The sequence below is a fragment of the Dendronephthya gigantea genome, unplaced genomic scaffold (assembly GCF_004324835.1).
Source record: "Dendronephthya gigantea isolate DGI-Jeju-01 unplaced genomic scaffold, DenGig_1.0 000056F, whole genome shotgun sequence".
NCBI lineage: Eukaryota > Metazoa > Cnidaria > Anthozoa > Malacalcyonacea > Nephtheidae > Dendronephthya > Dendronephthya gigantea.
The window spans coordinates 680,175-706,975 of record NW_021163066.1 but is presented as its reverse complement, the minus strand read 5'-3'; the positions used below and the strand labels follow the sequence as shown (position 1 = coordinate 706,975).

The 26,801-nt window shown below is 36.3% G+C and overlaps 4 protein-coding genes across 5 annotated transcripts in view; 3 read left to right on the top strand and 1 right to left on the bottom strand.

Moving 5' to 3' along the window:
• Positions 1-790: 790 nt before the first annotated feature.
• LOC114529415 (Golgi pH regulator-like) lies at positions 791-2,751 on the top strand. The gene is made up of 2 exons (XM_028551223.1): positions 791-1,539; positions 1,927-2,751. The coding sequence occupies exons 1-2, from the start codon at positions 858-860 to the stop codon at positions 2,619-2,621; spliced, it is 1,377 nt and encodes a 458-aa protein (XP_028407024.1). The 5' UTR covers positions 791-857; the 3' UTR covers positions 2,622-2,751.
• Positions 2,752-3,079: 328 nt separating this feature from the next.
• The window catches only part of LOC114529281 (vacuolar fusion protein MON1 homolog A-like), a 43,488-nt gene continuing 19,766 nt past the window's right edge, over positions 3,080-26,801 (top strand). For both annotated transcript variants that reach the window (XM_028551038.1, XM_028551037.1), the window contains exons 1-2: positions 3,080-3,195; positions 12,974-13,051. The gene's annotated coding sequence lies outside the window, so the exon portion shown is untranslated. The remainder of the gene's footprint in view (positions 3,196-12,973; positions 13,052-26,801) is intronic.
• On the bottom strand, positions 5,008-6,990 carry LOC114529282 (forkhead box protein C2-like). Its single transcript, XM_028551039.1, has one exon. The coding sequence runs from the start codon at positions 6,400-6,402 to the stop codon at positions 5,401-5,403; it is 1,002 nt and encodes a 333-aa protein (XP_028406840.1). The 5' UTR covers positions 6,403-6,990; the 3' UTR covers positions 5,008-5,400.
• LOC114529285 (forkhead box protein D2-like) lies at positions 16,676-18,743 on the top strand. Its single transcript, XM_028551041.1, has one exon. It carries the CDS (start codon positions 17,435-17,437, stop codon positions 18,218-18,220), a length of 786 nt encoding a protein of 261 aa, XP_028406842.1. The 5' UTR covers positions 16,676-17,434; the 3' UTR covers positions 18,221-18,743.

Below are 26,801 nucleotides of genomic sequence, written 5' to 3'. Positions count from 1 at the left end.
GTTTCATCAATATTATAATACAATAGATGTAAATGCAAGTGCAATCCTTTTAGAATGTATAACTATAAATGTATTATGAGAATCTTTAAGGTATTAAACATACACCTGATTTGTAGTTGTATTTGATTTTGTGGGGCTGTTTGAATAAACCTAAAATGTATATGTTGCAATAGGCCAATAGCCCTTTCACATAATCATAATCATGTCAAACGTAAAAAGCCTGATGTCAGAAGATGTTTGATTGGCTCCACAGAACTAACGAATCAATCAAACTCCCATTTGCCATCGGGTGTTCCCGTTTGAGTTAGTTTGAGGTGATCATGAGGATGGGCTATTGTGGATAATTTTGTACATGATCAATAAGGGAGACAGGTCATACAACGAAAAAGACGTGAATTAAAAGTTAAAAAATCCAGGCTATTTTAATAGTGGCATAAGAGGACAAAAAAAATTGATGGCATTTTTTCAAGGAAATAATATTTTTTAAGACTTAAATTTGTGACAGGGGGTAAGGTACGACTAGTCATCCGTGTCCACGTGCATGGAAGTCTATTGTCAACGTAATAACCAATGTTCCAATTGAGGTACAAACATTTACGCCACTGTATTTCAAAATATATATCGTGGTACTAATTAGAGCTGTATATTACAGGCAACCATTGAACTACTGGAAACTGCAACTTTTGGAACACGTGGAAATTACTTGAATAATGATCTCTCGAATGTTTCTCTGATAAACATTTCTTTAAGTGGAAACACTTTGAAAATATTGTTTTAAAAAACCATTGAACAAAGATATGATATGGCAGGATTTGAACGTGGATTTCTTCCGTTTTTTTTCACGATAGCAGATTAAAATGTCTTTATTTACCGACTTCTCCATCGTACTTGTATCTCAGGCGTTTTTCTTCGGTTTTGGATGGTTATTTTTCATGCGTTGGCTCTTCAAAGATTATGAAGTGCGGAACTTGGTTGTGCAATTTGTCTTCGCTGTTACCTTTAGTTTGTCATGTACAATGTTCGAGCTGATTATTTTTGAAATTCTGGGCGTCTTGGAGCCAAGATCTAGATTCATCCACTGGAAGATTGGGCTGTATTCAATGCTATTCACCCTTATATTCCTTTTGCCTTTTTATATTTCATTTTTCATTGTCAAAACTTTAAGATTTGCACATCATAGAAAGACGGTGATTTGGTTGGCTACTATAATATGGCTCTGTTTCTTGTACATATTTTGGAAATTAGGCAATCCTTTTCCAATATTGAACCCAAAACATGGCATACTTTCGATTGAACAAGGTATCAGCAGAGTTGGTGTTATTGGGGTAACTCTTATGGCTATATTGTCTGGGTTTGGTGCAGTCAATTGTCCATATACTTACATGGCTTATTTCATGAGGCATGTGACTGATTCAGATATCCTGGCCATCGAGAGAAAGTTGACGCAAACTTTGGATATTATTGTCAGCAAGAAGAAACGGATTGCTTACGCCAAACGACAGAGCCAGCGATTTGCAACAAAAGACTCCAAAATGTCAGGTAAATGGCTTGGGTAAATTAATCTTGGGAATCGAGGGAATAGAATTAGATTGCAATTGGTGTGGAAAGTATGCATTTTGCATTCAAAAGATAAGGCTTGCAGTTTCAATTGTCCTCTCTGTATTGAATGTTCTCAGTTCTCTGGGGTTTGCAGTTAAGCTTTGTCATGAAAGATGTGATTTTCCATATCAAGATTACATGTCTATTGCCATTGCAAATTCTCATTGCTGCAGGGTTCCACACTATACATTCCAAGATACACCCTCCCGCTATTCCAGACAATTTTACTTGTAAGTCTGTAAATGCTACAAGTTATCATGTTTAACATTAGATACAGAAATAAATTGTTTTTGAAGGAGAATAATTTTCAATCTATTCTTCATTTAGCAATTTGGGGAGTTTTCAGCAGCGTCACAGGAAGTGGCAGTGAAAATACGGGAATCCTTCAAAAAGAAGTGGAAGCTCTGGAGGAACTGAGTCGTCAACTCTTCCTTGAGGCAGTAGACTTACAAAACACCCGAGCAAGAATGCACTTCTCAAAAACCATTCAAGGCAGATACTTTGACTTTGTTGGCCATATATTTTCTGGCTACTGTGTTTGGAAGATATTTATATCAACAGTGAACATTATTTTTGACCGGGTCGGTAAAGTCGATCCAGTTACCCGTGGTATAGATATCACAGTGAAATACATTGGATTACGCATAGATGTCATGTTTTGGTCTCAGCAATTCTCATTTCTTTTAATCGGTATCCTAATTGTGACCTCCATACGTGGGCTACTAATAACTATGACAAAGTTCTTCAACTCTATGGCCAGTGCCAAGTCTTCAAATGTCATTGTCCTCGCGCTTGCTGAGATTATGGGAATGTATTTTGTGTCGTCTGTGTTGCTCATGCGTATGAACATGCCTGAAAAATATCGGTTGATCATTACTCAGGTTCTGGGAGAGCTACAGTTCAACTTCTATCATCGATGGTTTGACTTAATATTTTTGATTAGCGCCTTGTCAAGCATTGGGTTTCTCTATTTAGCGCACAATCAAGCACCTGAAAAACATATGTATGACAATTACAGTTAATAACGAGATGGTAGTTAACGATGTATGATTAACAAAGCAGTTAGATCAAGACGAAAAGTTTTGTGTTTTTTGAAATTATTAGTTTTATTTATAGAGAAGAGATTTGTGTAATTTACTGTTTGATATTAAAAAGTTAGAGTGTTTCCAAGTTGAAGTGTGAGTTTTTGTATAAGTATCTATGGATATAATCCCAAGCTTAATCCTAAACCTGACTCTAGGATTAGATTAAGGATTATAATCTTGGATTCTTGATGAGGAATTATTAGTTCTCATATGTGATTGATGTGGATTAATGATCAGGTTTAGGATCATTCTTGCGTCTGGTTTAAGTGTTAGGATTAAGCTTTTGGATTATAGGAAGACGATTATTAAAAATTAAACGGATTTATTAATCTTGGTTTATTGTCTGAGACGTAATTCTTGTGCAGCGGTTGAGCGCAAAAATGGTGGAAAATTTGGAAAATTTAAATCCCAAAAAAGATCAGAATTTTTATTTTGAAAATGAAGTAAATTTAAAGCTTAAAGATTGTTTAAATATCATCTGAGCGACAGTAAACTACTAAAGAATGGGAAGGTAGGTTTTTAAACTATTATTGATTTTAATACAACGCGTACTTGATTTTAATAAATTGTGTTGTAATATTAAATGTTTCATCAAGCCACGGGTATGTATATGTTGTACTTGTTTTTCCAAATGATTAGTTGCCAGAGAGGTTAAATTTAAGAAGGCAGTAAATACTGTCTTATGTGTACTGGGCTGATATTTGCCTTGCAAAAGCAACGCTGTGAAAATATGTCAGCAATGAAATTTGATTGGAAAACTGTACATCAAATGAGGTAACTGTTTATACTATAGTCAGGGAATCTCGTTATTCAGTCAGATATCCTCTTTATCTAGGCCTCGGTAAACACAATGTCTTTATCTAGTTAATGTATAGTTAGTAAACCACTTGACCTGGTTGTATCTGATTTATCTAGTCAGATATCCTCTTAATCTTTAATCAGAAATCCTCTTAATCTCTAGTCAGATATCCTCTTAATCTTTAATCAGATATCCCCTTAATCTCTAGTCAGATATCCTCTTAATCTCTATAGTCAGATATCCTCTTAATCCAGGCAGATATCCTCAGATATCTTCTTAATCTTTAATCAGATATCCTCATAATTTCTAGTCAGATATCCTTTTAATCTCTAATCAGATATCCCCTTAATCTCTAGTCAGATACCCTCTTAATCTCTATAGTCAGATATCCTCTTAATCCGGGCGTATATCCTCAGATATCTTCTAAATCTAGTCAGATATCCTCATAATCCTACCAGATATCCTCGTAATCCTACCAGATATCCTCGTAATCCTACCAGATATCCTCGTAATCTGGCCAGATATCTTCTTAATCTAGTGAATTTTCTCTTAATAATCTAGTCAAATCTCCGCTTGATATAAACTCAGTTATCTTCTTTATCTAGTACGTTATATAGCTTCTTGATCTAGTCCCAAAAGTGAACAGTAAACATGCCATATTTGTAGATTTCTTATGTAATGTTATTGTAAAATCTTAGGAAGCAAATCACTTCATGCATATAAGATTTAAGAACCCTTGAAACAAAAACAAATGAGAACAAGAGCTTTCTTACGTAAAATTTGGCAACGTATTTTAAACGTAGCTTCGTGTTTTCAATTCAAAACCCAGTCATAAATGCGTTCAAAAAAGATTCCATGGAAACAAGTCAGTGTTTGAAATCACGGATGACAAATCAAATTATTTCAACGCACGTCTTAAAACGCAAGGAATAATTGCGGACACCATGGAATGTGAAAGGACGACTTTCGGGTAAATTATAACTACAAAAAAACTCACTTATATTTAAACTGGTTCATTATTCATTTTTAAAACGCACGAATTACAAAGCTCTATATGTTTTGCCACTGCCAAATACCATTCCTAAATTTCGTGTAACGTTTGAATCAACGCTACAAAAAATGCCTTTGTTTGAGCCACGCTATTAATCGACAAATATTTGTCTTAAGTGTCCAACAAAAGCTCTTTTAACTAGAAACATCTCATTAAGGCCGGTCATAGCGCATTAAAAGCGCCAATTCGTATGTTCCCATAGTAATTATAGTAAAAGGAGTCCCCTTTGTACACGAACTCGGAGTAAAATTCACAGTGATATTTCTAAAGTTCTCAAAATGGTTTCACCAGTTGACTAGGGCTCAACGATTGAAGCTTTTTAGCGTTTCAAAGTTATAGCGAAACTTGTTGGCCGAATCTCAAACTAATTTTATCCTGCAACATTTTTTACATATCACGTAATTGTAATTGTTATTATTAATCATGATTTTGCAAATATTAAGTACAAAATTATATATATATTTGTTCTTCTCTATAAAATCTTATGATATAAATGTCATATAACTTATAATATATCTTTGACAACAATTCGCTTATCGCTATGTTGTGATTATATACTTTACAAATTTCGATATTTATATAAATATTTTAATGTTAATAAAAGTCTTTAACTCTTCGTTGTTGTCCATGGCAAGTGCCACTGAGGCATATCTTACGATAAACTACATTGATTCGTTGCTGAACTTGCAAGGAAATTGAAAACAATTTAAGCTACTCAGTTCTTAATGGAGACAGCCTTCAGCTAACGGAAAGACCTTTATCGTTTTCATCAAAACAACGATATACGTTGAATGGTCTTAAATCTTAATAGGCGAGTTCAAACACAAACAATGCATACAGTTCTTTGCTATGGAGCATTCCAGTTCTTAGCAGCTCGCAGGTCGTTTAGCTAACAAGTTCTCGACATCAAAAGGTCGTCTTGTCAGAGATTTCTCTTCGATTTCATCTTCACTGCTTATGATGACTTCATGTTTCACCTCGATCTGATCACCAGGAATATGAATCACGGTTCTTCCCTCGACGTCGGATTCTGCTACGGATCTTGGACTATTATCCAAGCGTTCTGGGCTTTCCATTCTAGAGTAGTCTCCTGAGCTGTGCTGCCTCTCGACAAATCTTGTGCCAGTACTCTGTATCACAGTCTCTGGGCTTTCGACCAGTCCATAGCGAGATGGACTATCGTTTTCCCGCTCCGAAGATTCTGCTGTTCGCGGTGGGCTCTCGACCATGGCGTAATTGTTGAAATGAAACACTTCACTCGGGTAATAACAAAACTTCGGGGCAGCTTTCTTCTGGAATTTCCTCTGATGTGAGGAGCCACGTAGAAACTCTTCGTAATGTTGTGGACTTAGCGTCCAAAAGTGTCCCTTTCCATTCGGACTGCGGCCCAGTTTTACGAAGCAATCGTTTAGACTCAAGTTATGTCGTATGCTGTTCTTCCAACCGCTACCACGGTTCTTGAAATAGGGGTATTTCGTTTGGATGGTTTTGTAAATCTCGCTGAGAACCAGTTTCTTTTCAGGAGAGTTCAAGATGGCTTCCCCGATGAGTCGAACGTAGGATTGTTTTGGCTTTTCTTCATCGCGACTTGGAGGCGTGTAACTGCTCGCTTTGAATCCCTCCAACAGCCCTCGCTGGTCGTAGAGGCTGAGAAAAGCTCTGGTCAAGGCTTCTCTTTGGGCGAGATGTACAAATGCTGGATTGATTGCCAACGGTTGGAAGCGGTAGTGAAGACTCGAGTCTGTATATGGCCATGTATAGCCCAAAGACGACGACTGAAGATCTCTGTAGTAAGATAATTGTGAAGGCGACATGCTTTCTGTTAGTTCAATGGAGTTTTCCAATGGTTGACTGCTGGTTACTGGCATCTTGAATGTTGTGTTTTCGTTTGAAAGTTGTGATAAAGTTTACTCGTTGACTTGTTTTTCCCCGTCTCTCTACGTGGTCGTTTTTCTTCAGGAATCCCCTTTAAGTGCCTTTCACAAGAGTGTCTGTGTGTGTGTAATCGTTTCTGCTTACGAGTAGCGATAAATCTGCTCTTTATATAATCAGCGACCGGATTTTAAATGGACTGCGTAAATAAGGATATTGCACCAGCGTAAAGTGCCAGTGTCTTGAAATATCGTGTCGTACGCGATCTCAACTCGACCATATCATACATGTTCAGGCAGGATCATCATTTCTTAATTACTTTAAGTTTCCTTCCTGCCTGGGAGTTAGTTAGCCTTGATTAGCTGTTTAAAGACCACCCTTGTTTACCTTGGAGTTGTTTAACATGAGAGAATCAGAACTGAGGTTTGAAAAAGGCTCTAAGGCGATCTTTTATCGAGCTTCGAATATATTCTGGTTTATTTTTTGTGTCTTTTCAACGCTCAATTCCACAACATCCCTTTGGCTTTTCATGCCATGGCTGACCCAATATACACTTGTATTAAAGGAACTTGCATAATACTCAAACAAAGCGAAGTGCTTATCTTTTATCCCGAAATGTGAAATTGCACATTTTCGTATAAAAACAAGAAAAATAGGCACGTTCAGCGTACGTGCTGTCTCTGATTGGTTGCCCTATGAGCGACAGAAAGTAAAGTTTTGGACAGCTTTGATATGGAAGTAAAGTTATGGGTGCAAATATTCAATCATTTTTGTTTAAGATTTAACTTGGTCGAAATCTGCTATAATTTCTATGACAGTGACGCCCAAATCAGTTAAGTGCAAGAAAACAAGGTAGTCCTTAAGAGATATCCTGGACATTGTAATTGCATGCCTTTTTTGGATCGCCCTGAAGTAGCTAAGTTTTATGACACGTGCATGGAGAATCGCTTGGACATAAAACCACCACCAACATTCACAACCAAATATACTCTTTTATTTACAAAACTTTGACTCCGCATCAAAATTTTAATATCACATCCCTGCACACAAATTCAGCACAACGCGTGTGTTTTGTTCAACTGTTTCAGCGTGTATAACTTGATCATTAAACATTTCCACTGATATTGAGTGCATGTATGATATCCCATTGCCCACCGGACTAACCCCTTGAGTTTTTTGTCGTTCTACTTGATTCTCTACCGTTCTAACATTGTAAAACAAGCTTGGCTCATGTGAACTTACTCCTGATTGTATGTTCTCGATTTTCCGCATAAAAGAAACAATATTGTTGGAGTGAACGCGTCGACTCCTGCTACAATTTCCAACCCAGAGCAATCGTGAGCATTTATATCTTTGTTCACCGGTATTTTTTTTTATTATAATGGCAAAAAAATAACAAGGAATAAAGAGCGCGATCGTTTTAATGGCGTTAGGAGTGGACCATCCTTTTTTTGTGCTTACAATTTCGACTTTAAACATGGCTCCTTAATGCTAGGACTTATATTCCTCTACTTGATCAACTATGTTCGTTGCATTTTTATCTTATATGAGTCGTGACACATTCCAAACGCATGTGTCCTTGGTGAGGACTTATATTCCCAAAGAACTTGCGGTTTTTTGGTATAATTGCTTATAGGAAATCAAAGGTTGTAATTTGAAGTACAAGAGTACGACGTTTTTGAAAGCACGCCAAATCTTTTACCATGCATCGAAAGGCTGAAAGACGCTTTGGATCTTTCTCGATGGTGTATTTTTATTTCGCTAATCGCTATATATATAAATCAAGTGGAGAAGATACTTTAGCTGAAATTTTTGGCATGTAAATTCGTGTAGTCAATTATTAGTCAAAGAAGAAGAAAAAACTCCTTGGTCTTTCTCAAACCTGTTCATTTGCGCTCAAATAAAAGACATACTGTGGTTAATGATGTATTTTTACTATGGTAATGTGGAATGAATCCAATAATTCATGTTTATAAAAATGCAGCATCATCTTTCTTGACCACAAGTCTGGTTCCTTCTAGCGTGTTTGACCTTGATCTGAAAACGTGCTCGACCCCCTAGTTCTCTACATCCTGAATTAATATCGCTTATTTTTTTCCTGGGTGGAAGAAAACCTCCCACAACTATCCGCTTCATCAAAACGAGTAAAAGGTTTTGATATATCGTAAACCTATGACGTTTACAGTGACGCAAGCAGTTTGAACGGCGCGAAATCTTGCTTGGTAATGGTTTGTGTATATGGGACAACATGCATACTGTCGACAAATTTAAACAAAAAAGTCAAACAAGGCTTTCTCTATCAAAGAATTGTACTAATCTTTGAATATATGCATGACTACCGTGTAGTTCTCGTTCAAAATGAATATAATATTTGCTTCAACGTATTGTTTCATTATATTAATTTTATCACAATTCCTAAATTCTATTTAAAGCGAAATTATAACAAATTTACAGCTATTTGGATCGTGATTTGTTGGAATTAACTTTTGCACTACGGAAGAGGCTACAATAGGCTACATAAACTTGAGGATTACTATAAAGGAGCTATATCTATTTGCTAACTACGGTCATAAACACCGGGTTAACGATTTACTGTTGTTGGCCAAAAGTTATGGCAAATAAATTGTCCGGCAAGTCAGGACAGGTCGCTCATAAACCATATTGTTCTTCAAATTATAACGCTCAATGGATTTACCTAAAGTTTAGGAATGAAAACGCTTTCAAATTTAACAAAAGTTTCAAAATGTTTTAGTCAAGAGCGCATGCAATGATACGTACTATATAAGTCCATCTTTACCCATTCAGAAACAAAACAACTAACTTAATGTTCAATTATAATACATTTTGCCTTGTACAAATAGTTTTCGTTTGAATGTAGTGTATTTATTGTATATGAACGTGTGTTTCTTGCGCGTATTGGCAATATATGGGTGTTTTTTGCCCAGTGCGTGTATAAACTCTGTATAGTTTATTTGTAAATCTATCTTCAATGTTGAACAATCAAGTTTTTCTATACTCATGCATTATATAGCCTGTATATTTTACAATATCATTCAAATAAAGCCCTAATATAGGTCCACATGAGCAGTGGCAATCTTTTGTGGAAATACAAACGTTATATAGAAGATTTTCATGCTTTAATTCCCTTTTTTTACGATCAAAATGGACAAGAATCTGCAATTCCTGGTCTTTCGCAAAGTAAGTTCGATTATAGCTTCTAGAATCTAATTTTTAAAGAAAAAATCCGAAATATTTTAGAAGACGTATAGTGTTTACTTCTCCTGTGCGATCTATCAAAACAATGAACTGGCTGAAACAGCTATTAGATGCATCTCGAAATAATGGTATACCAATGGTCATATATGGTCTCACGAGTAGTTCATGCCTTATAGTCATTGGTCTGGGGCAGTTATCGGTTGTTAAAGAAGTTTAAGCTTGCTTTGAAAGAATGTGAATAAATTGCATGTATGCATGGTATCCTTGTAAAAAACATGGACAGATACATTGATATATGATGAAGCTTTAAATAATATAAACTTTTTTGCAGTTTCCTTCAAGGCAATATTGAAATTTCAGATATTTGACATAGAAAGAAATCATGAGAAATGATAAGTCATTCAGTTGAAGTAACGAGTTATATATGTTTAATGCCTTGCTAGTCATGGTTCATCTTTCCAACTGTGTTAGGGCTTTGGTACACCGCACCCTTTTTTGTAGTTCTTTATATATCACTTTGATAATATTTCAATACCCAAAACACTTTTCGACGTTACAAAGTACAATTACCCCAAATAGCATGTATCATTAAGTGGTATTCTGGCACTTGAAAGTGAAATTGAGTATGTCAAAAGAGTTTACCTTTTAAATAAAGAGGGGTGCAATATAGCTTGGCGTGAGACCGGAATATCACAGGATGTGAGCTCTGGAATGTGCCATTCAGGTAAACAAGCGAAATATCATCCTTTTTATGCTTTATGGAACACTTTACAAGGATAATAAAACAAGGCAAATAAACATCAACAAAGCTTGCTTGCTTTATCCCATGACACACACACGCGTTTTTCTTCGTTGTAGAAATCAACTGGCAGTTCCATAATTTAGTTTATGAACTGTGTAATAGTAAACATCTTTCGGTCGTTAACTGTTAATGATTTTAAAATGACTTTCAACTGTATCAGAATATAATCTCTGTAATTCTATTCGAACTGGTTCGTAGCATTGTCTTTATAGTCTCTATAGCACCATCCCCTTCTTATCTTCAATATAAGAATGAGAATATTCCTTATCCTGGATAATGAACTGTTTTTTTATGAGGTTTATAGTAAGATGTGTATAACATGTATATATTGGTCCAGTTTCACCAAAGGAAGTAAACATTAGCTCAGTTTTTCGCTAGATCTAGCTATATACATTGTTCTAAACTCTTCACCTATAGGAACTCCATTATCAATCCAATCTGTAAACACATCTCTCGATCTTGTTTTTCATCTCTGACGTGCCATATAGTAACTTCTCTTGCATGATTGGGCCTTTCTAGAAAACGCGTGTTGATAAGGTCTTTATTAAAGATTAATGGCCAATACTCGCTTTAAGGGGATTCCTTGCTGGTGAAGAGACTTTAACTTGGAAAGGATGGACCTAATGTTCAACTTTATGCACGGAAGCGGTTGATAAGAGAACCGTATTTACTAGCTTGGAAGAATTGGAAATATGAGACGATTAATGACATCCATGCATGCCGAATTTTATACAAATATATCAAAAACTATGATTAAATACAGCGTGTGTTTCCACACATGATCGTAGTGCATGTATCTAGGGATAGTTTATAAATGATAGAGCCAGTTAATTTGGTTTGAAAAAGTTAAAGTTAATTTGATTTAGGTTTCCTCCTTTAGTAACACTGGATCAGAAGAAATTGATCCTTATTGGACCTCTAGCAAGAACAGTTTAGAATTGATTGTCTGGTAGAGTTATCCAGTGAATGTACACTGGCTTAAAACAGGTCAGAACTTGGCAAAGCTATCCAGTATAACGTCAATACGAGCCATATGTTCCAGAATGCAACGTTTCCGCGTACTGTTTATAATCATTTCAAATCGATAGCAACCTTCATCAATTTCCGGACACTTGGGTTGGTGCGCTAAAACGATTAATCACCACTTGGCCTAGGCGACCTTACCACTTTGTTTCAAGTATCTAGTAAACACTGATCTATTTTTTACCAGCGCGAATACCTCGATCTTTCCTAAGAGATGATCCTTACTAGACTTCTAGGAAGAACAGTTTAGAACTGATAGAGCTATCCAGTGTAAATAAAGTTAGTTTAGTTTAGGTTTCCTCCTGTAGTAACACTGGGTCAATAAGAGATGATCCCTACTGAACCTCTAGGAAGAACAGTTTAGAACTGATAGAGCTGTCCAGTATAAATAAAGTTAGTTTAGTTTAGGTTTCCTCCTGTAGTAACACTGGATCAATAAGAGATGATCCTTACTGGACCTCTAGGAAGAACAGTTTAGAACTGATAGAGCTATCCATGCAGTATAAAAGTGTTTCTATATTATAATGTTACAGTTGTAGCTAAAAGTTTCGTGAGCTTGTCAGCTCGTGCCAGTTGCTACGTGCTTCTTTCTTCTTTAACGCGAGGAATATTCGCGCCAAAACGTGTCCAATATTGACTAGGAAATGGTTTGGAGTAGAAAGAGATGCGGAAATGCCGAAATTACTGCATGTAAACCTCGAGGTATGTCCGTCTTTACGCATGCTATCTTCGTTCATGTTGTCGTAGCTAGGTTGTGTTCCACGTGTCTTACGATTGGGTAAACTACATGAGACTGTCTCTGAAGCGAAAATGTGCTCTTCCTAGTGTACAGGAAGAGAGGGGAAGAATATTCTTCCGAATTTCTCCTCCAACAACCGTCTTAGAGTAAGGCAAATCAACGAAAACATATTATCTGTGACAAACTCGTGCATCTTAACACGGGCCATCATTAATTACACATAACATAGTTGCTCAGGAAGTAAGTTCTTGAACTTTGGTTTTATCATTGAAGATAAGGCTTACAATATTTAGAAAGAATCGAATCAATTTAAAGACCTCGCGATCAAGTGCTTCCTTTAATGAATTAGGCCTGCAATATAGGAGCTTGGGAAAAATTGAAAAACTTCTGGGTTTCCGGTATTTCAAACGATTTCTTTATGTTTTTGCGTGCACAAAGATATGAGCCAGAGCTGATTGCAATAAGATAACATTGATTAGAAAGTAATCGGAAATTTACCAGGAATTATTCAGATCCTAATCGAGTTCATCTTTGGCTGTTGTATAGTGAAACTCACTAACGAAATGCAGAGTGTTGTATACTCGTTATCTGAAGAGTTTTGACAAGTTAAGAAAATAAAACTTTCGAATTGTTTTCAAATGACTGGAATGAGATTGTGGTGCTCCTGTCCAAACGAACAGTTGACCTTAACCGTTGAAATATATTTGAACATGTTATGGTAAAGATTTTCACTCCCCTCGCGATTGTCTTCTGTTGTAAACTAAGGTTCGTATTCTTTTCTTTTTAGTTTGAAGATTTCTCCATCAACAAGTGTTGAGTTTGAATTGTGCTCAATAGAAAGAGATGAAAATATATTCTAATGTGGGTAGGTAATGTTACTGTTTTGTTTAAGTAACAGAACTCTTTCGAGTTGATTTGAATGGATTATATAAATTCGTTTATTTTAAGAATGTTTTAACGGTAAAAAAGATATAGATTATCGTACTATTATCTATCTCTCTGGGGAAGTTAGGAAAAATAAAAATTTGATTCGAAATCTAAGCGTCGTAACCGGGGCTTGGTGACCAGATAGCGTTGTTAGCGTCAAATATGAAAGTACAGTTCTCTTGCAATCTAGACCCAGTCCATTCCTGTGTCGGGTTACTCGGGTCATTGATTTCGTATGAATCCAATAACCTTACCTGGGTTTGATGGACCATACAAAATGTGCATACAAAATCAAATATATTCTTCTTAACGTTAAGGGTATATTAATAAAGTTTAAGTTTTGACTCAATTATTTTAAAGGCAGCATCAAACCGGAATAATCGAGAATATTTAAATTTGATAGTTCGAATTCGATCAAACAAACTCTAAATTTTGCTGTGGGATTGTGTATCTAGATTAAAAATATTCAGTATGATGAATACAGTCTTTGAAGAATAAAAACATATGATGCAATTCGTAAGCCATTAAATGAAATAACTAGATAAGATTAAAACATCTTTCTCGCTCCTAGGGTCACAGCACTAGGAAAGACAGCACTGACACCCTGTGTGAAACAAACTCAGCTAGAATTATATTCATTAAACAAATCATCGTGATATCCTGGGTATTTTCAATATCGGCGCTAAAACCTCGCGTCTTGCACCTGGAAAACAAATTGTTCATGCAGCTATACGTATATTATCACTTGTCGCTCAATCTAATTGTACTTTGCGTTTTCTACAGCTTGTTAAGTGGCATTAAATCATTTTCAACGAGGTGTTAAATGGTTTTTCATGTTTGACAGCTGTTGTACTCCATGTTGTCTTTAAACAAAGCAGGAAAATGACAAATTAAAGGCTATTAACACATCGCATAATCAATTATATATTCAGCTAGAGCATTGACGTTATTCTAAAGTATTTTTACATAAATTAAAAGCATTATTTCTTTCATATTCGTCGTAATAGACGAGACAAAATTGGCTAATTTTATTTGTTGTAAGTATAGTATAACTGTTTCAACTTGAGGTAAACTAACTTATTTATACTGGAAAACTCTATCATGCTGTTCTAAACTGTTCTTCCTAGAGGTCCAGAATCATCTCTTATTGATCCAATGTAACTACAGGAGGAAACCTAAACTAAACTAACTTTATTTATACTGGATAGCTCTATCAGTTCTCAACTGTTCTTCCTAGAGGTCCAGTAAGGATCATCTCTTATTGATCTAGTGTTACTACAGGAGGAAAACTAAACTAAACTAACTTTATTTATACTGGAAAGCTTTATCAGTTCTCAACTGTTTTTCCTAGAGGTCCAGTAACGATCATCTCTTATTGATCCAGTGTTACTACAGGAGAAAACCTAAACTAAACTAATTTTATTTATACTGGATAGCTCTATCAATTCTAAACTGTTCTTCCTAGAAGTGCGGTAAGGATCATCCCTTATTGATCCAGTGTTACTACAGGAAGACCAAACCAAAGAGAACTCCCTTTGTTGAACATGGTCATGAATAAGCACTTTTCTCACGGCTGAAACGAAAGTCAATATAATGAAACCGACAAAATAAAACGAAACCTTAGACCACGAACAATAGTACGTCCCATTTCATTTTTACCCCAGGACTACTTTATATTGTAGCAACCTTGTACTCGAGTATATATTCTTAGTAGAGCATACTGTGTTTGGTATTATCATGATGATTTCGAGACGATATTAACATGAAGAAAACCGCAAACAAACATTTCATGATAGATTGCTTGCAAGACGGCCTTTTTCATTGCTTTAAAAATATCCCAACCTTGTCGCCAAGGTGATCGAATCAAAGATTCGTACACAAAGAAAGTATTAGATGATGATGGGGTTTGTCTGCTTGCGTATAAAGGAATATGGTATAGAGTGAAAAGAATTCTGAGTAAGTTGTTTGTCGTTAGTGTTTCATCGTTGTTCAGGGTTACCGCTATATAACCTGGACCCTATTTGCGGAATACGACCAGTATGGACTGGAACTTGACTGGAATTATGTATATGCTTCGTTATAATTCTCTCAGTCGCGAGCGAGAATAGTGTTTTTCATACCTATATATTTAGCAAATCTTTTAGTGTTTTCTCAGCTGGTAGTGTTTTATACTAGACGTCTACTCTGGTTGAAATAAAGTCAGTTTAGAACTGATAGAGCGATCCAGTATAACTGTATAAATAAAGTTAGTTTAGTTTGGTTTCCTCCTGTAGTAATACTGGATCAATAAGAGATGATCTTTACTGGACCTCTAGGACTAGGAAGAAAAGTTTAGAACTGAAAGAGCTATCCAGTATAAATAAAGTTAGTTTAGTTTAGGTTTCTTCCTGTAGTAACACTGAATCAATAAGAGATGATCCTTACTGGACCTCTAGGAAGAACAGTTTAGAACTGATAGAGCCAGCTCATTCCAGTTTTCCAAAGGTAAAATCTCAGTCCTTTTAATCCAGTTTCATGCTCACTTATGATTCCAGTTTTCTATCGGCCCTTATATTTGATGTTCACAATAACAATATCATTGAAAGAGGTTGTGTCAAGAGGATTCAAGGACAAACAATGTGGATTTACTAACGGAGCTAATATAAACTTAATACATCGTTCATCACTCGTGGATAGCAATGCCAACGCACGTACGCTTTTAATGATTGATTAAGAAAATATTCATATTATATTAAAAGGCAGATGAAAATTCACCTTATTTTCAGATTTTACGAAAATTTCGTGCAAAATCGTTTCCAGATCGTTCGTGCAGTTTTAAAGCTCTTTCAGTTTGCGTTTGTCGCCGGATATATTTCATACTTGATTAAACGATTTTGAAAACACAAATATTTCAAATTCGTGGCTATTTTCTTCGAAGCAAAATTCACGTTAGGTTTGATTCGGAGATTCAAAAGTCACGATTAGTTTTGATTCAGAGTTGCAATTTCTCAAGCGAAGAACAATGTTTTGTAGCTGAAAAGTTTTGCAACAATCAAAAAGAGCTGGCTATCTCAGATCACACGCGTCTTATACTCCACCCATCATTCAATTTGCCGTTTATTTCTCACCCTTCATGGGCATGTTTTAAAGCCAAAAATACTCCCATTTGTCCATAATTGTACTCTTATATACCCGATATAGCTTTACTTCGTTTGAGATATTTCACAGACCTCTTAGCGATTAAAGATAGTTCTGTTATACTTTGAAGAAGCTTAAGCCTGGTAAATTAAAAATATATAACGTCTTGCATTTGTAATTATATAACACATGCAATTGTAATTTGTAAAATGAAGTCGACAAAAACGCCGGCAATTTGCGATTTAATATCCTTGGGACGCGACGAAAAATGTTAATTCTATTGGCAGGAAATGATTAATTCGTGTTTCCTTTCATTTTGGTATATAAAGATTTAGAAACAAAAATAGGTGCATACACAAACGCATTTTTTTACACAGTAATTGCGACTTTGTTTGTAGGAGGACTTGTTATATACACCCACTTATAAACGTTTTCAAACTCTACATGAAAGCCTTTACCATTGCTAGGTTTCCGATTTGCGGTTATGTAGGAACGCCTTGTAAACAAACTGAATGCTATATATGCCGTGCACATTTTCAGGACCAAAACTGCGTTGATAATGGTCGCGTTTTGAAAAGCCGTTAAACCTCACGGCCCGAGGTCTTTGAACCCCTTGTATGGGCTCCGAGATTGCGCCAGTTAACCCAGTCAGGTATTGCTTGTCTAGGGTAAACTGTTTCTTAAGAGGGTCAATAAACACATTCTCCCAACACAGCGTTCTTTTGAACTCTTAATCAAGGCGGGGCGTGTTAATTATAGATGTTTAAAGCAATTTGTAGCGAGCTAACGACTGGTAATCGCTCTCATAAGGATCCCAACAGCGAGTTGACATATGTGGAAATCGATCTTTGGGTTTCTTGGTTGGCAGGTGTAGAATTCTTTTCCATTGAATGTGTATATATACATTTATATATACTGCGATCAATCACAAAGAAATCCATTGACAATTTCAAGTGTTAAACGCTTATGAAGGAACTGTGTCCAAATTCAAAGCTATTCAAAGGCAGTTATTATGGTGCCATATTGAAGGTTGGGCTGGCAGCCAATCAAAGAGGCGTATTTAAACGCTAAAGCAATACTGATTGTGTTTTGTATCAAGTTTATTTGCAATCACACGGTAGTTTGGCTCAAACTCTTGCCACACAAACATCGAATCTTGAGACGTTCAAAGGGTCGCCCAACAGTGAAACTCGTGACACAGAACATGTCGATTACTACCCCGAGGGAAACGAACAGCGCTTTCAAAGGTCTCGACTCAGAAATGGTTCATTACAACGAACACCGGAGCGTCGTTCATCCGAGTAGCTTCTATCACGAAAGTTGCATGCCCAGTTATCAACCATCGTTCAATTGTATCCCTTGGGAGTTCGGGTTATACGGCGTGGATCCGTATTACCAAACCCTCTTCTCATATCACCGAGGTTTTCCTGGCTCGCCCCAATTCTTCCATCGCACCTTCAAATCATTCTACACAGACGAAGAAAAGCCGAATCAGTCCTACATCGGTTTGATAGGCCAGGCAATCATGAGTAGCCCAGAGAAGAAAATGGTTCTAAGCGATATTTACAAATGGGTGCTAACCCATTATCCATATTTTCGCAACAAGGGACCTGGTTGGAAGAACAGCGTGCGACATAACTTATCCTTGAACGATTGCTTTGTGAAGGCAGGTCGAAGTCCAAACGGCAAAGGGAACTACTGGGCAATCAATCCTGAAAACTACGATGATTTTCGCAAGGGGGACTTCAGGAGACGTCGGGCGCAGAGACGATCACGCAAATCAGGTCAAAATGTGGAAAGTCAAACGTCCGTGGAAGACGCTTCGACCTCTAAGACCCAGCAAGACGCAGCAGCGATCAGCGAAGATGAGCCTTGTGTTGCAACGCAGACAGCCCCAGATCTCGAGAGCAGTCGTTTGAATTTTAAAGATGACAGCAAAAGACGAACTTTTGATGTTGAGAATCTACTGCGAATTGAGACCTCAGAATAAACAACTACGATGAAGAGCACGAATGGTTTTATCCCTGCGTTGAGCACGAAGCATTGCAGTATATAGTCTGTACAATCATGACTGTAGACTCAGAGAGAGGATAGCAAGGATTAGCCTGGAAAACATCAGAAACATATCAAGACAAGTTTTGGGAATATATATATAAATATATATACAGGAAGTCGATTCATTGAGGCTTCGTAAAAAAATTAAAGAACACACTGTATAAAAGGTCTTTTCATATACATCGCTCAATCTTTCACAAACGTTTTAAGCCTATAGGACCCGATAAAGATATACAAACGAGAATGTTTTCCTAGTGTCCTCGAAGGAATTGGTTTATTGCTGTCTCATCTTCCATCAAGAGACAATTGCGATACAATAGCGTGCATATAGGGACCTATAGACTAGCTGTCAAGATAATTGACATTCGTTAGTGTTGATATGTTGCCTCGAAACCCGGGCATCAATAGGAAGTATATATATTTTGCTCATATTCATTGGGGGTTAGTGTTTGTGTATGGGGGGGGGGGGGATTTCTACATGATCTAAATAGCATACAAAGGTTTTAATATATATAAACTTATAAACTATATCTTAATGAATATATATTATATTATATTACTGTGTAAATAAAATGAAATTTCAATAAAATTGTAAGTTTAAATCTGTATTTGCCTAGTTTTGTGTAATATGAATTGTATCTTTATAAAAAATGCGAGACAGGATTTGATAAAGGTTACAATGTATGGAACAACATGAGATGATCCTTACTCGACCTCTAGGAAGAACAGTTTAGAGCTATCCAGTATAAATAAAGTTAGTTTAGTTCAGGTTTCCTCCTGTAGTAACACTGGAACAATAAGAGATGATCCTTACTATCCAGTAAAAAGCTGTAGTAATCATTTAACCTCTAATAAAGCTAAAATAAATAAATCTATAGATTACTATCTATAATATTACGTACTAAAAGAACGATAAAAATGGAATATCACAAATTTCAAATTTCCTGTCATGAATATAGGGATAACTAATATTGGAAACACTACAATGTGTTTGACGTCAAACCCTCAGCACAAAACAAATGCCAAATTGTTTTTCTGCCCTATATCCTATATACATAGCGTTATGGAGACCTGTATTCATCTTTGCTTTCTTTCAGCCTATTAACCTAACACTGGGCCTATATAAACTCATTGACAGAATATATAAAGTAACCGCATAAACAGCACTTGTTTACGAGAAACCTATCAATACTTGGCCTGTATTACCACACACTAAATATATGGATTGGCGGTGACATTGCATTCATAGTTAAGGACCTCCAGAGAGACCTAGATTTGAGCAATATTTATGAACAGGTTCTGGAGCGAGGGTTGCGGGTAAACAAGCAGGATGGTTTGGACATGTGCTTCTGTGTGGATTTTTGCAAGTCTCATGTTAATGTTTTCTGACAGCAAAGAATATGACATCTTTTAAAGTGTCGTATTAAGAGGGTGGCCTTTCTCTCTAAAGACATCACTTTCTTTCGCAATACTTCAACCTTCTGATATCCCCCCTATTTCTTCACCTATCCCCACCTATTTCCTCACCTATCCCCCCTCCTATACATCGTCCCACCCCTACACTCCACCCAACCTCGATTCACCTCTCTTCAATACCACACCCTAAATACATTGATTCCCCCAACACCCACCCTATGCACCCCAATTCCCCCCATCCGACCACCCTCTGGCATTTTCTTTTTCCCAAAACCCGCCTACACCAACCATTACTCTTCTCCTCCGAAATGCTTCGTCCCTCCTACTGATTATTTGCCGCTGTATACATTGCACAATATTTTGCGGCAGTCTTGTAATCGATGAAAGTCTCAGCTCTCTAATATCGCCTGCCAGACTCCCAGGAAGATAATTTTCGTCGGCCAGATTGATTTCATTAACTTTGCCGCCATCATAAATACTGTATGTCTGCCCTTAAATATTTACCTGCTCTCCAAATATTAAGCAATGTTTTTTAGGTTTGTTTTTCGAATCAAGTATGGAACAAATAAATGTGATTCGTCACTGACCACCGCGGTGTTATTATTGTGCAGAATTTAAGCAATGTTCTCCTTGTTTTTTATCTCATTTGAATCATGCAGAGGTGCTACATGTTGTTCATGAATGAGGGCCATCTTAAAGTGATCTGATGTTGTACAGAACTCATGTGAGTAGAGTTAAGTCTCTCCTGTGTTCTCTCTCAGTTGTCTGAGTTAAGCATGGTTAGATCATGCAGAGGTAGTACATGTTCTTGAATGAGAGCTGCCTTAAAGTGATCTGATGTTGTACAGAACTCATGTGAAGTCTCTCCTGTGTTCTCCCTCAATTGACTGAGTTAAGCATGGTTAGATCATGCAAAGGTGGTACATGTTCTTGAATGAGAGCTGCCTTAAAGTGATCTGATGTTGTACAGAACTCATGTGAGTAGAGTTAAGTCTCTCTTGTGTTCTCTCTCAGTTGACTGAGTTAAGCATGGTTAGATCTGATGTTGTACAGAACTAGAGGGAGTGTATGTGTAAATGAACGCGAGAAACCTTAAAGAGATTACGTCACGATTATGTCATGTTGTGTTATTCGAAAGTCTCAACTTCTTATGATATAACAACCCAACGTGATGTGGATGACTGTTGTTGATTTCAACAGCTAAGAATTTACTGGCAAAACAAAACACTTTAACTTTAACAAACACATGCCTTTATTAAACTTCCCTAAAAATCAAACAAAAAACTCCTTTAAATGTTGTCCATGAAAGTTTTCTTTGATTTAAGCTGAAGACGTTTTAGAAACAAATATATTAACGATAGCAACAATATCAGTCAGCAATTTATGATTATCTTTCCTTTACAAATCCATTGCTAGGTAGCTATAGCGACGTAAACGAAATTCTTCGCAAATTCGTTATGGTTGTTGATAGTGGAATTTAAGCTTCTTCTTTTACGCTTCTTTCTGCTCTTTGTGCATGGCAACCATGTTGAATCATTCGAGCATTTTCCACCCACTGTAAATCTACTCCAATTCAAAATGCAATTCCTTCCTTTTGCTGTGCCTTCCGTGTGAACGTGACGTTTTGACGTGGAAATAACGCCAGTTTTATCGTAGGTTGCGATCTCTGACCAGACGTCATGTCTCTACGCAATTGCAAGCGAAGACGCTGTGCCGCCCAATGAGTAACACTTTGACCCGAATAGGCGGAGAATAATTTTTCACAGTTTTCTTTTGCAAGATATCCTGGATATCAGCGCAGCGTTTTGCTAAGCTCTATTGAAGAGAATAAACCTGTATTAATCATGTTTTAATGTAAATAACTCTAGTTTGGTCTGGATAAATGAATCAATTCCATACAAATTATTGAAGCAGATATTTGCGATTCCTGTTTTTTTTAAACATATATTGTTGGTGGTTGGAAATTTTCAAGGCGTGTTGTATCTGTATTCGACGTTTCCTCTGAAGCATTAGGCCTTTCTGGACTCCCTATTAGGGCATTCCTCGTCCACATATCCGAGGCAATCTTTACATAAATGCCGTATAAAGCATTGTTGATAACAAACAGAGTCGATAACATATGATAACACTCTAATATACTTCAAATGAAGGACTTGGCTCAAGTCTCTCTTGGCTCAAGTCTCTCTAATATTAGGTAACCTATAAGAAATAATTATATAGTTTGACCAACGGTGTTAAAAATGCTCTCCTTAGACTCTAAGTAATGTAACGTATTGCTTAATTCTAGGCTGCCAATCTTTAAAACTAGGAAAACCCAGAATAAATGAGGAATCGTCAGGTCTTTTATAAACTATTTTACTCGTGTACAAATCGTAGTTTCTCTCGTGTGTATCTCGCGCGTTTTTTCGCATTAAACTCGCGGGATCGTCTGTGTCTAAATCGAGACTCGCTCGCATTTAACTCGCGGGCCAGACTCGTGCAACTCGAATGTAGCTCGCGTGTAACCCGAGGGACAGACCATATCGCTCCAGTGGCGGTAAACATGAAGAACTGGGAATAAATAAGGATTGAGATCAGGGTTACATCAACAGGCCACTGACCAGCATTGGTTATATCCAGGTGATCTGAAATGTTTTGGTTGTAAGAACTTAATATCTCTTAAAATATACGTTATTTTGCTTTCAAATTTATGTCAGAGCTAGAGTTCTTATAACTAAACATAATCAAAAAATTTAGACACGTTTCATGAAGATATAATCGATTAAATACAACAGAATGAATTTCCATTTCGACCGAATCCTTCTGAGCGCTGATTGGCAAAAAAATAAGAGCGAAATCACCTGGAAGCTAAAAACAAAATAAGTTCATTGACATTGATGACCTTTTTGGTTTCACTACCATGAACTACTTACATAGGGCATAATCAGATGCCTCGTGAAGTGTCACCAGTATTTGTGTCCTTAGAATGACGTTCTACTAATGTCCACGAGAAACAAATACATTCAGGGTTTCTAGAATGAAAGATGAGTCCCCGCCTGCTAAATTTCAAGACCCCCTTCGAGATATTTTCAAATGCCTTGTATCGCTAGGCGTGCCCCTACTCCGTTTCCCCTATTAGTCAATCTAATTGACTTTCTATGCGGCACTTTGACAGTGCTACGAGAAGCGTGTCTTAGAGGAGTTTTTACCATAAAAAAATCCTTCATGGTAACAACATAAACTATTACCCCACACCAAGACAAGTGCTTTCACCCGGGGGTCTCAGATCCCACACCTCCCAAGGACTCTCATGTTAAACATATTTACCCGATCATAAACACTAATCCTTGAGTGTTCTTTGCCTTTTTTGTGAAATGCGTGGTTTCACTGCCTTGCGAAACAAGGATTTTCATTTCAAAGAAGCACTGTCATCCTTTGTTTTGTTTGCGTGTGTTAGTGTGTTTGTATAAAGCAGGATATTGGCTTTGTTTCAAAGTTTCGATTCAGCTTTATTTATTTTTAAAGAGAATATGCAATAAAGAAATCGTTTCAATTCAAACTCTTGTGGTAATATCTTCTCAAACCATGATATCCGTTCCTTTCCTATTATTTTTCTTATTCTTCTTTTCTAATATTGATCTTTTAGCATTCCCTAATAAGGCTAAACTGGATTCAACCTTATTCTTCACCAATGTTCTAAATCAATTACATACTAGGTAAATATTTACAGTAAATTCCTAATAATTAGCCTTAATTGCTCTAAACATTCCGTAATAATATAGCAATAAGGAACACGTGTTTGAGTGGATCCCAGACCTCCCCCGAAGAAACTAATTATTCTTAAACTGCTCTTTACATAAGTGTTGATGATGATTTGATAAATCCATATGCAGTGTTACAACAGGAAAGAGTTAAGCTGACATTATTTATACTGAATAGCTCTATCAGTTTTAAACTTTTCTTCCTAGAGGTCCAGTAAGGATCATCTCTTATTGATCCAGTGTTATTACAGGAGGAAACCTAAAATAAACTAACTTTATTGATACTGGGTACCTCATCAGTTCTAAACTGTTTTTCTTAGAGTTACAGTAAGGATCATCTCTTATTGATCCAGTGTTACTACAAGGGGAAACCTAAACTAAACTAACTTTATTTATACTGGATAGCTCTATTTGTTCTAAACTGTTCTTCCTAGAGGTCCAGTAAGGATAATCTCTTATTGATCCAGTGTTTCTACAGGAGGAAACCTAAACTAAACTAACTTTATTTATACTGGATAGCTCTATCAGTTCTAAACAGTTCTTCCCAGAGGTCCAGTAAGGATCATCTCTTATTGATCCAGTGTTACTACAGGAGGAAACCTAAACTAAACTAACTTTATTTATACTGGAAGCTCTATCAGTTCTAAACTGTTCTTCCTAGAGGTCCAGTAAGGATCATCTCTTATTGATCCAGTGTTACTACAGGAGGAAATCTAAACTAAACTAACTTTATTTATGCGGGAAGCTCTATCACGAGTGCTCTTTCCAGAGCTAGACTGTCGTCTTTAACAATTTCGTGTTGAACACGAAACAAGTTATGAAGTTTTCATTTTCTCGATTGAAATGTCTCGCACACCAATATATTGGTGATACTGGTTATCATACCGTAAATTCATGCGGTAATTTTAGTCGAGTGCTGTGTGAAGTTCATACACTTGAGATTTGAAGTTTTACGTTGTTTTTAAAAAAAACTTAATTGTTTGTATTCGTGGGTTTTGAGCTATTCAAATGGTGACACGCTGCCTACTGCTCAATGTCTTGGTATATATGCGTCGTTCTACTCATTGAAATATACAGTTATCGATAATAGTTTAGTTTCGTCGTTTATTGCTTTCTACTTGACTTATTGGACATTAAAGATTTCGTGGGTTTTTTCTTGTGTTAAAGGTGGATTAAACCAACTTTATTTGCATTGCATGGCTCAAACTGTTCTTCTTGATCATCTGTTATTGATCCAGTGTTACTACAGGAGAAAACCTAAATAAACTAAACTAACTTTGTTAATATATACTGAATGGCTCCATCAATTCTAGACAGTTCTGAGGTCCGCTAAAGCTAATCTCAAAATAATCCAGCGTTGACTCTGGAGGAAACCTAAAATTTACTAAACTAAATTTTATTCATACTGGATAGTTCTATCGGTTTCAAATCACCTCTTAATCGAGCGTTACTCACGTAAGGGTAAATCTGAACTAAACTTAATCGCGTTCTTCATAAAAGCAAATACCATACTCTTAATCAATATTGCTGATTGGGTTAGAGCAATATAATATATAAACAACGGAAGAGTTTGCTGAAGTGTCAGTTAAAACGAGTGTTGAAACGCTCTGTATCAAAACCCTGCTTCTCCCTAGTTCTCACGATAATTATTGTGTAGCAACCCTTTCCTGTGGCGGAAATTTCAATTAGGAAGGACAGATGAGTATAGATCATTATAAACATTCTTTTCCCTTAAATGTAGTTTTTTATTTGATATGATAAATCGTCCTTAAAGACGGAAGAATTGTGAAGAAAAACGTGAAAAACGTGATTGTGAAGAATTATCGATATTTATAAGTAATCTGACTTTTAGTTGTTCCTGTATAATGTTATCCAATAAAAATGCATATCACTGAAAAAGCAGCTCACGTGTCCAGCTTCTGCCAGAGTCAACACTTCGCTTCGTTGAAGCTGGGGTACTGGGAACAACACACGCAAAATTTCAAGACTTCACTTTTAAGTGAAGTTATATAAGTTATTATGACAAGCAGGAGCCATACGGTTGCAACTGCCAAGAACTAAGAATTGCATTCTGATATTGCACGTTTTGTTATTCTGTTCACAACACTTTAACACTTCCATAAAAATATTCATAAGCTATTTTTAACAAACTTCGTTAGCAAGTTTATACTTTGTCTATATAAAACATTCCTGCGCACTTGTGTCAATATCAGTTAAAAAATTTGAAACAAGCCGCAACAATATCACAGACAACAATGAAAGTACCGTATCTTACTGGCTGCTAAACAGCTATGTAACTGTGGCAATCCTTGAAACAAAAGATACGTAATCTAGGATAGGTAAAGAAGAGTTATATTATGATGTTTCACTTTGTGATAATACTAAGACATGCGTGCGGAACTACTTAGAATCTGATATCTTTGCCGGTTCAATATATCTATATTGGAAACTCAAAACAATCTCAAAGTATTTTATTACCAGTTTTGAAAGTGAGATATTACTGTATATCAACAATCAAGTATGATGTTTTCCCATAGAATAGAACCAAATTAGATTTCTCCAACGTCCTATTAGGAAACCTAAACTACATCAACTAACTTCGTTTAGCTCTATCTGTTCTAAACTATTCTTCCTAGAGGTCCAGTAAGGATCATCTCTTATTGATCCAGTGTTACTACAGGAGGAAATCTAAACTAAACTAACTTTGTTTATACTGGATAGCTCTATCATTTTTAAACTGTTCTTCCTAGAGGTCCAGTAAGGATCATCTCTTATTGATCCAGTGTTACTACAGGAGGAAACCCAAACTAAACTAACTTTATTTATACTGGATAGCTCTATCAGTTCTAAACTGTTCTTCCTAGAGGTCCAGTAAGGATAATCTCTTATTGATCCAGTGTTACTACAGAAGAAAACCTAAACTAAACTAACTAGATAGCTCCATCAGTTCTAAACTGTTCTTTCTATTGGTGAAATGAAAGATTCGTGTAAATTTAGTAACTATATTGGAAGTTAATCATACTTTCATGAAAAATTGAAAATTTATCATTGTCATAATACTCTAATAAAGTTGTCAAAGAATTTCATGTTGACTATGCATTTCTGTTAGTTGTGTTACAAATAGTGATTCCAGGCCGATATAATTGATCAGTATATTATAAAACGATCTTCCAAAGTGAAAGAAGCAAACTTTGAAAAATCTTCAGCTTACATATGTACACAATATATCGAGTTTTTTTTTGCTCAGAAGATTATCCTAACTGGGCCTCTAAATAAAACAGGTGGAAACTGATAGAGCTAGTTTAATTTAGGTTTCCTCCTGTCGTAACACTGGATCAATAAGAGATTATCTTTACTGGA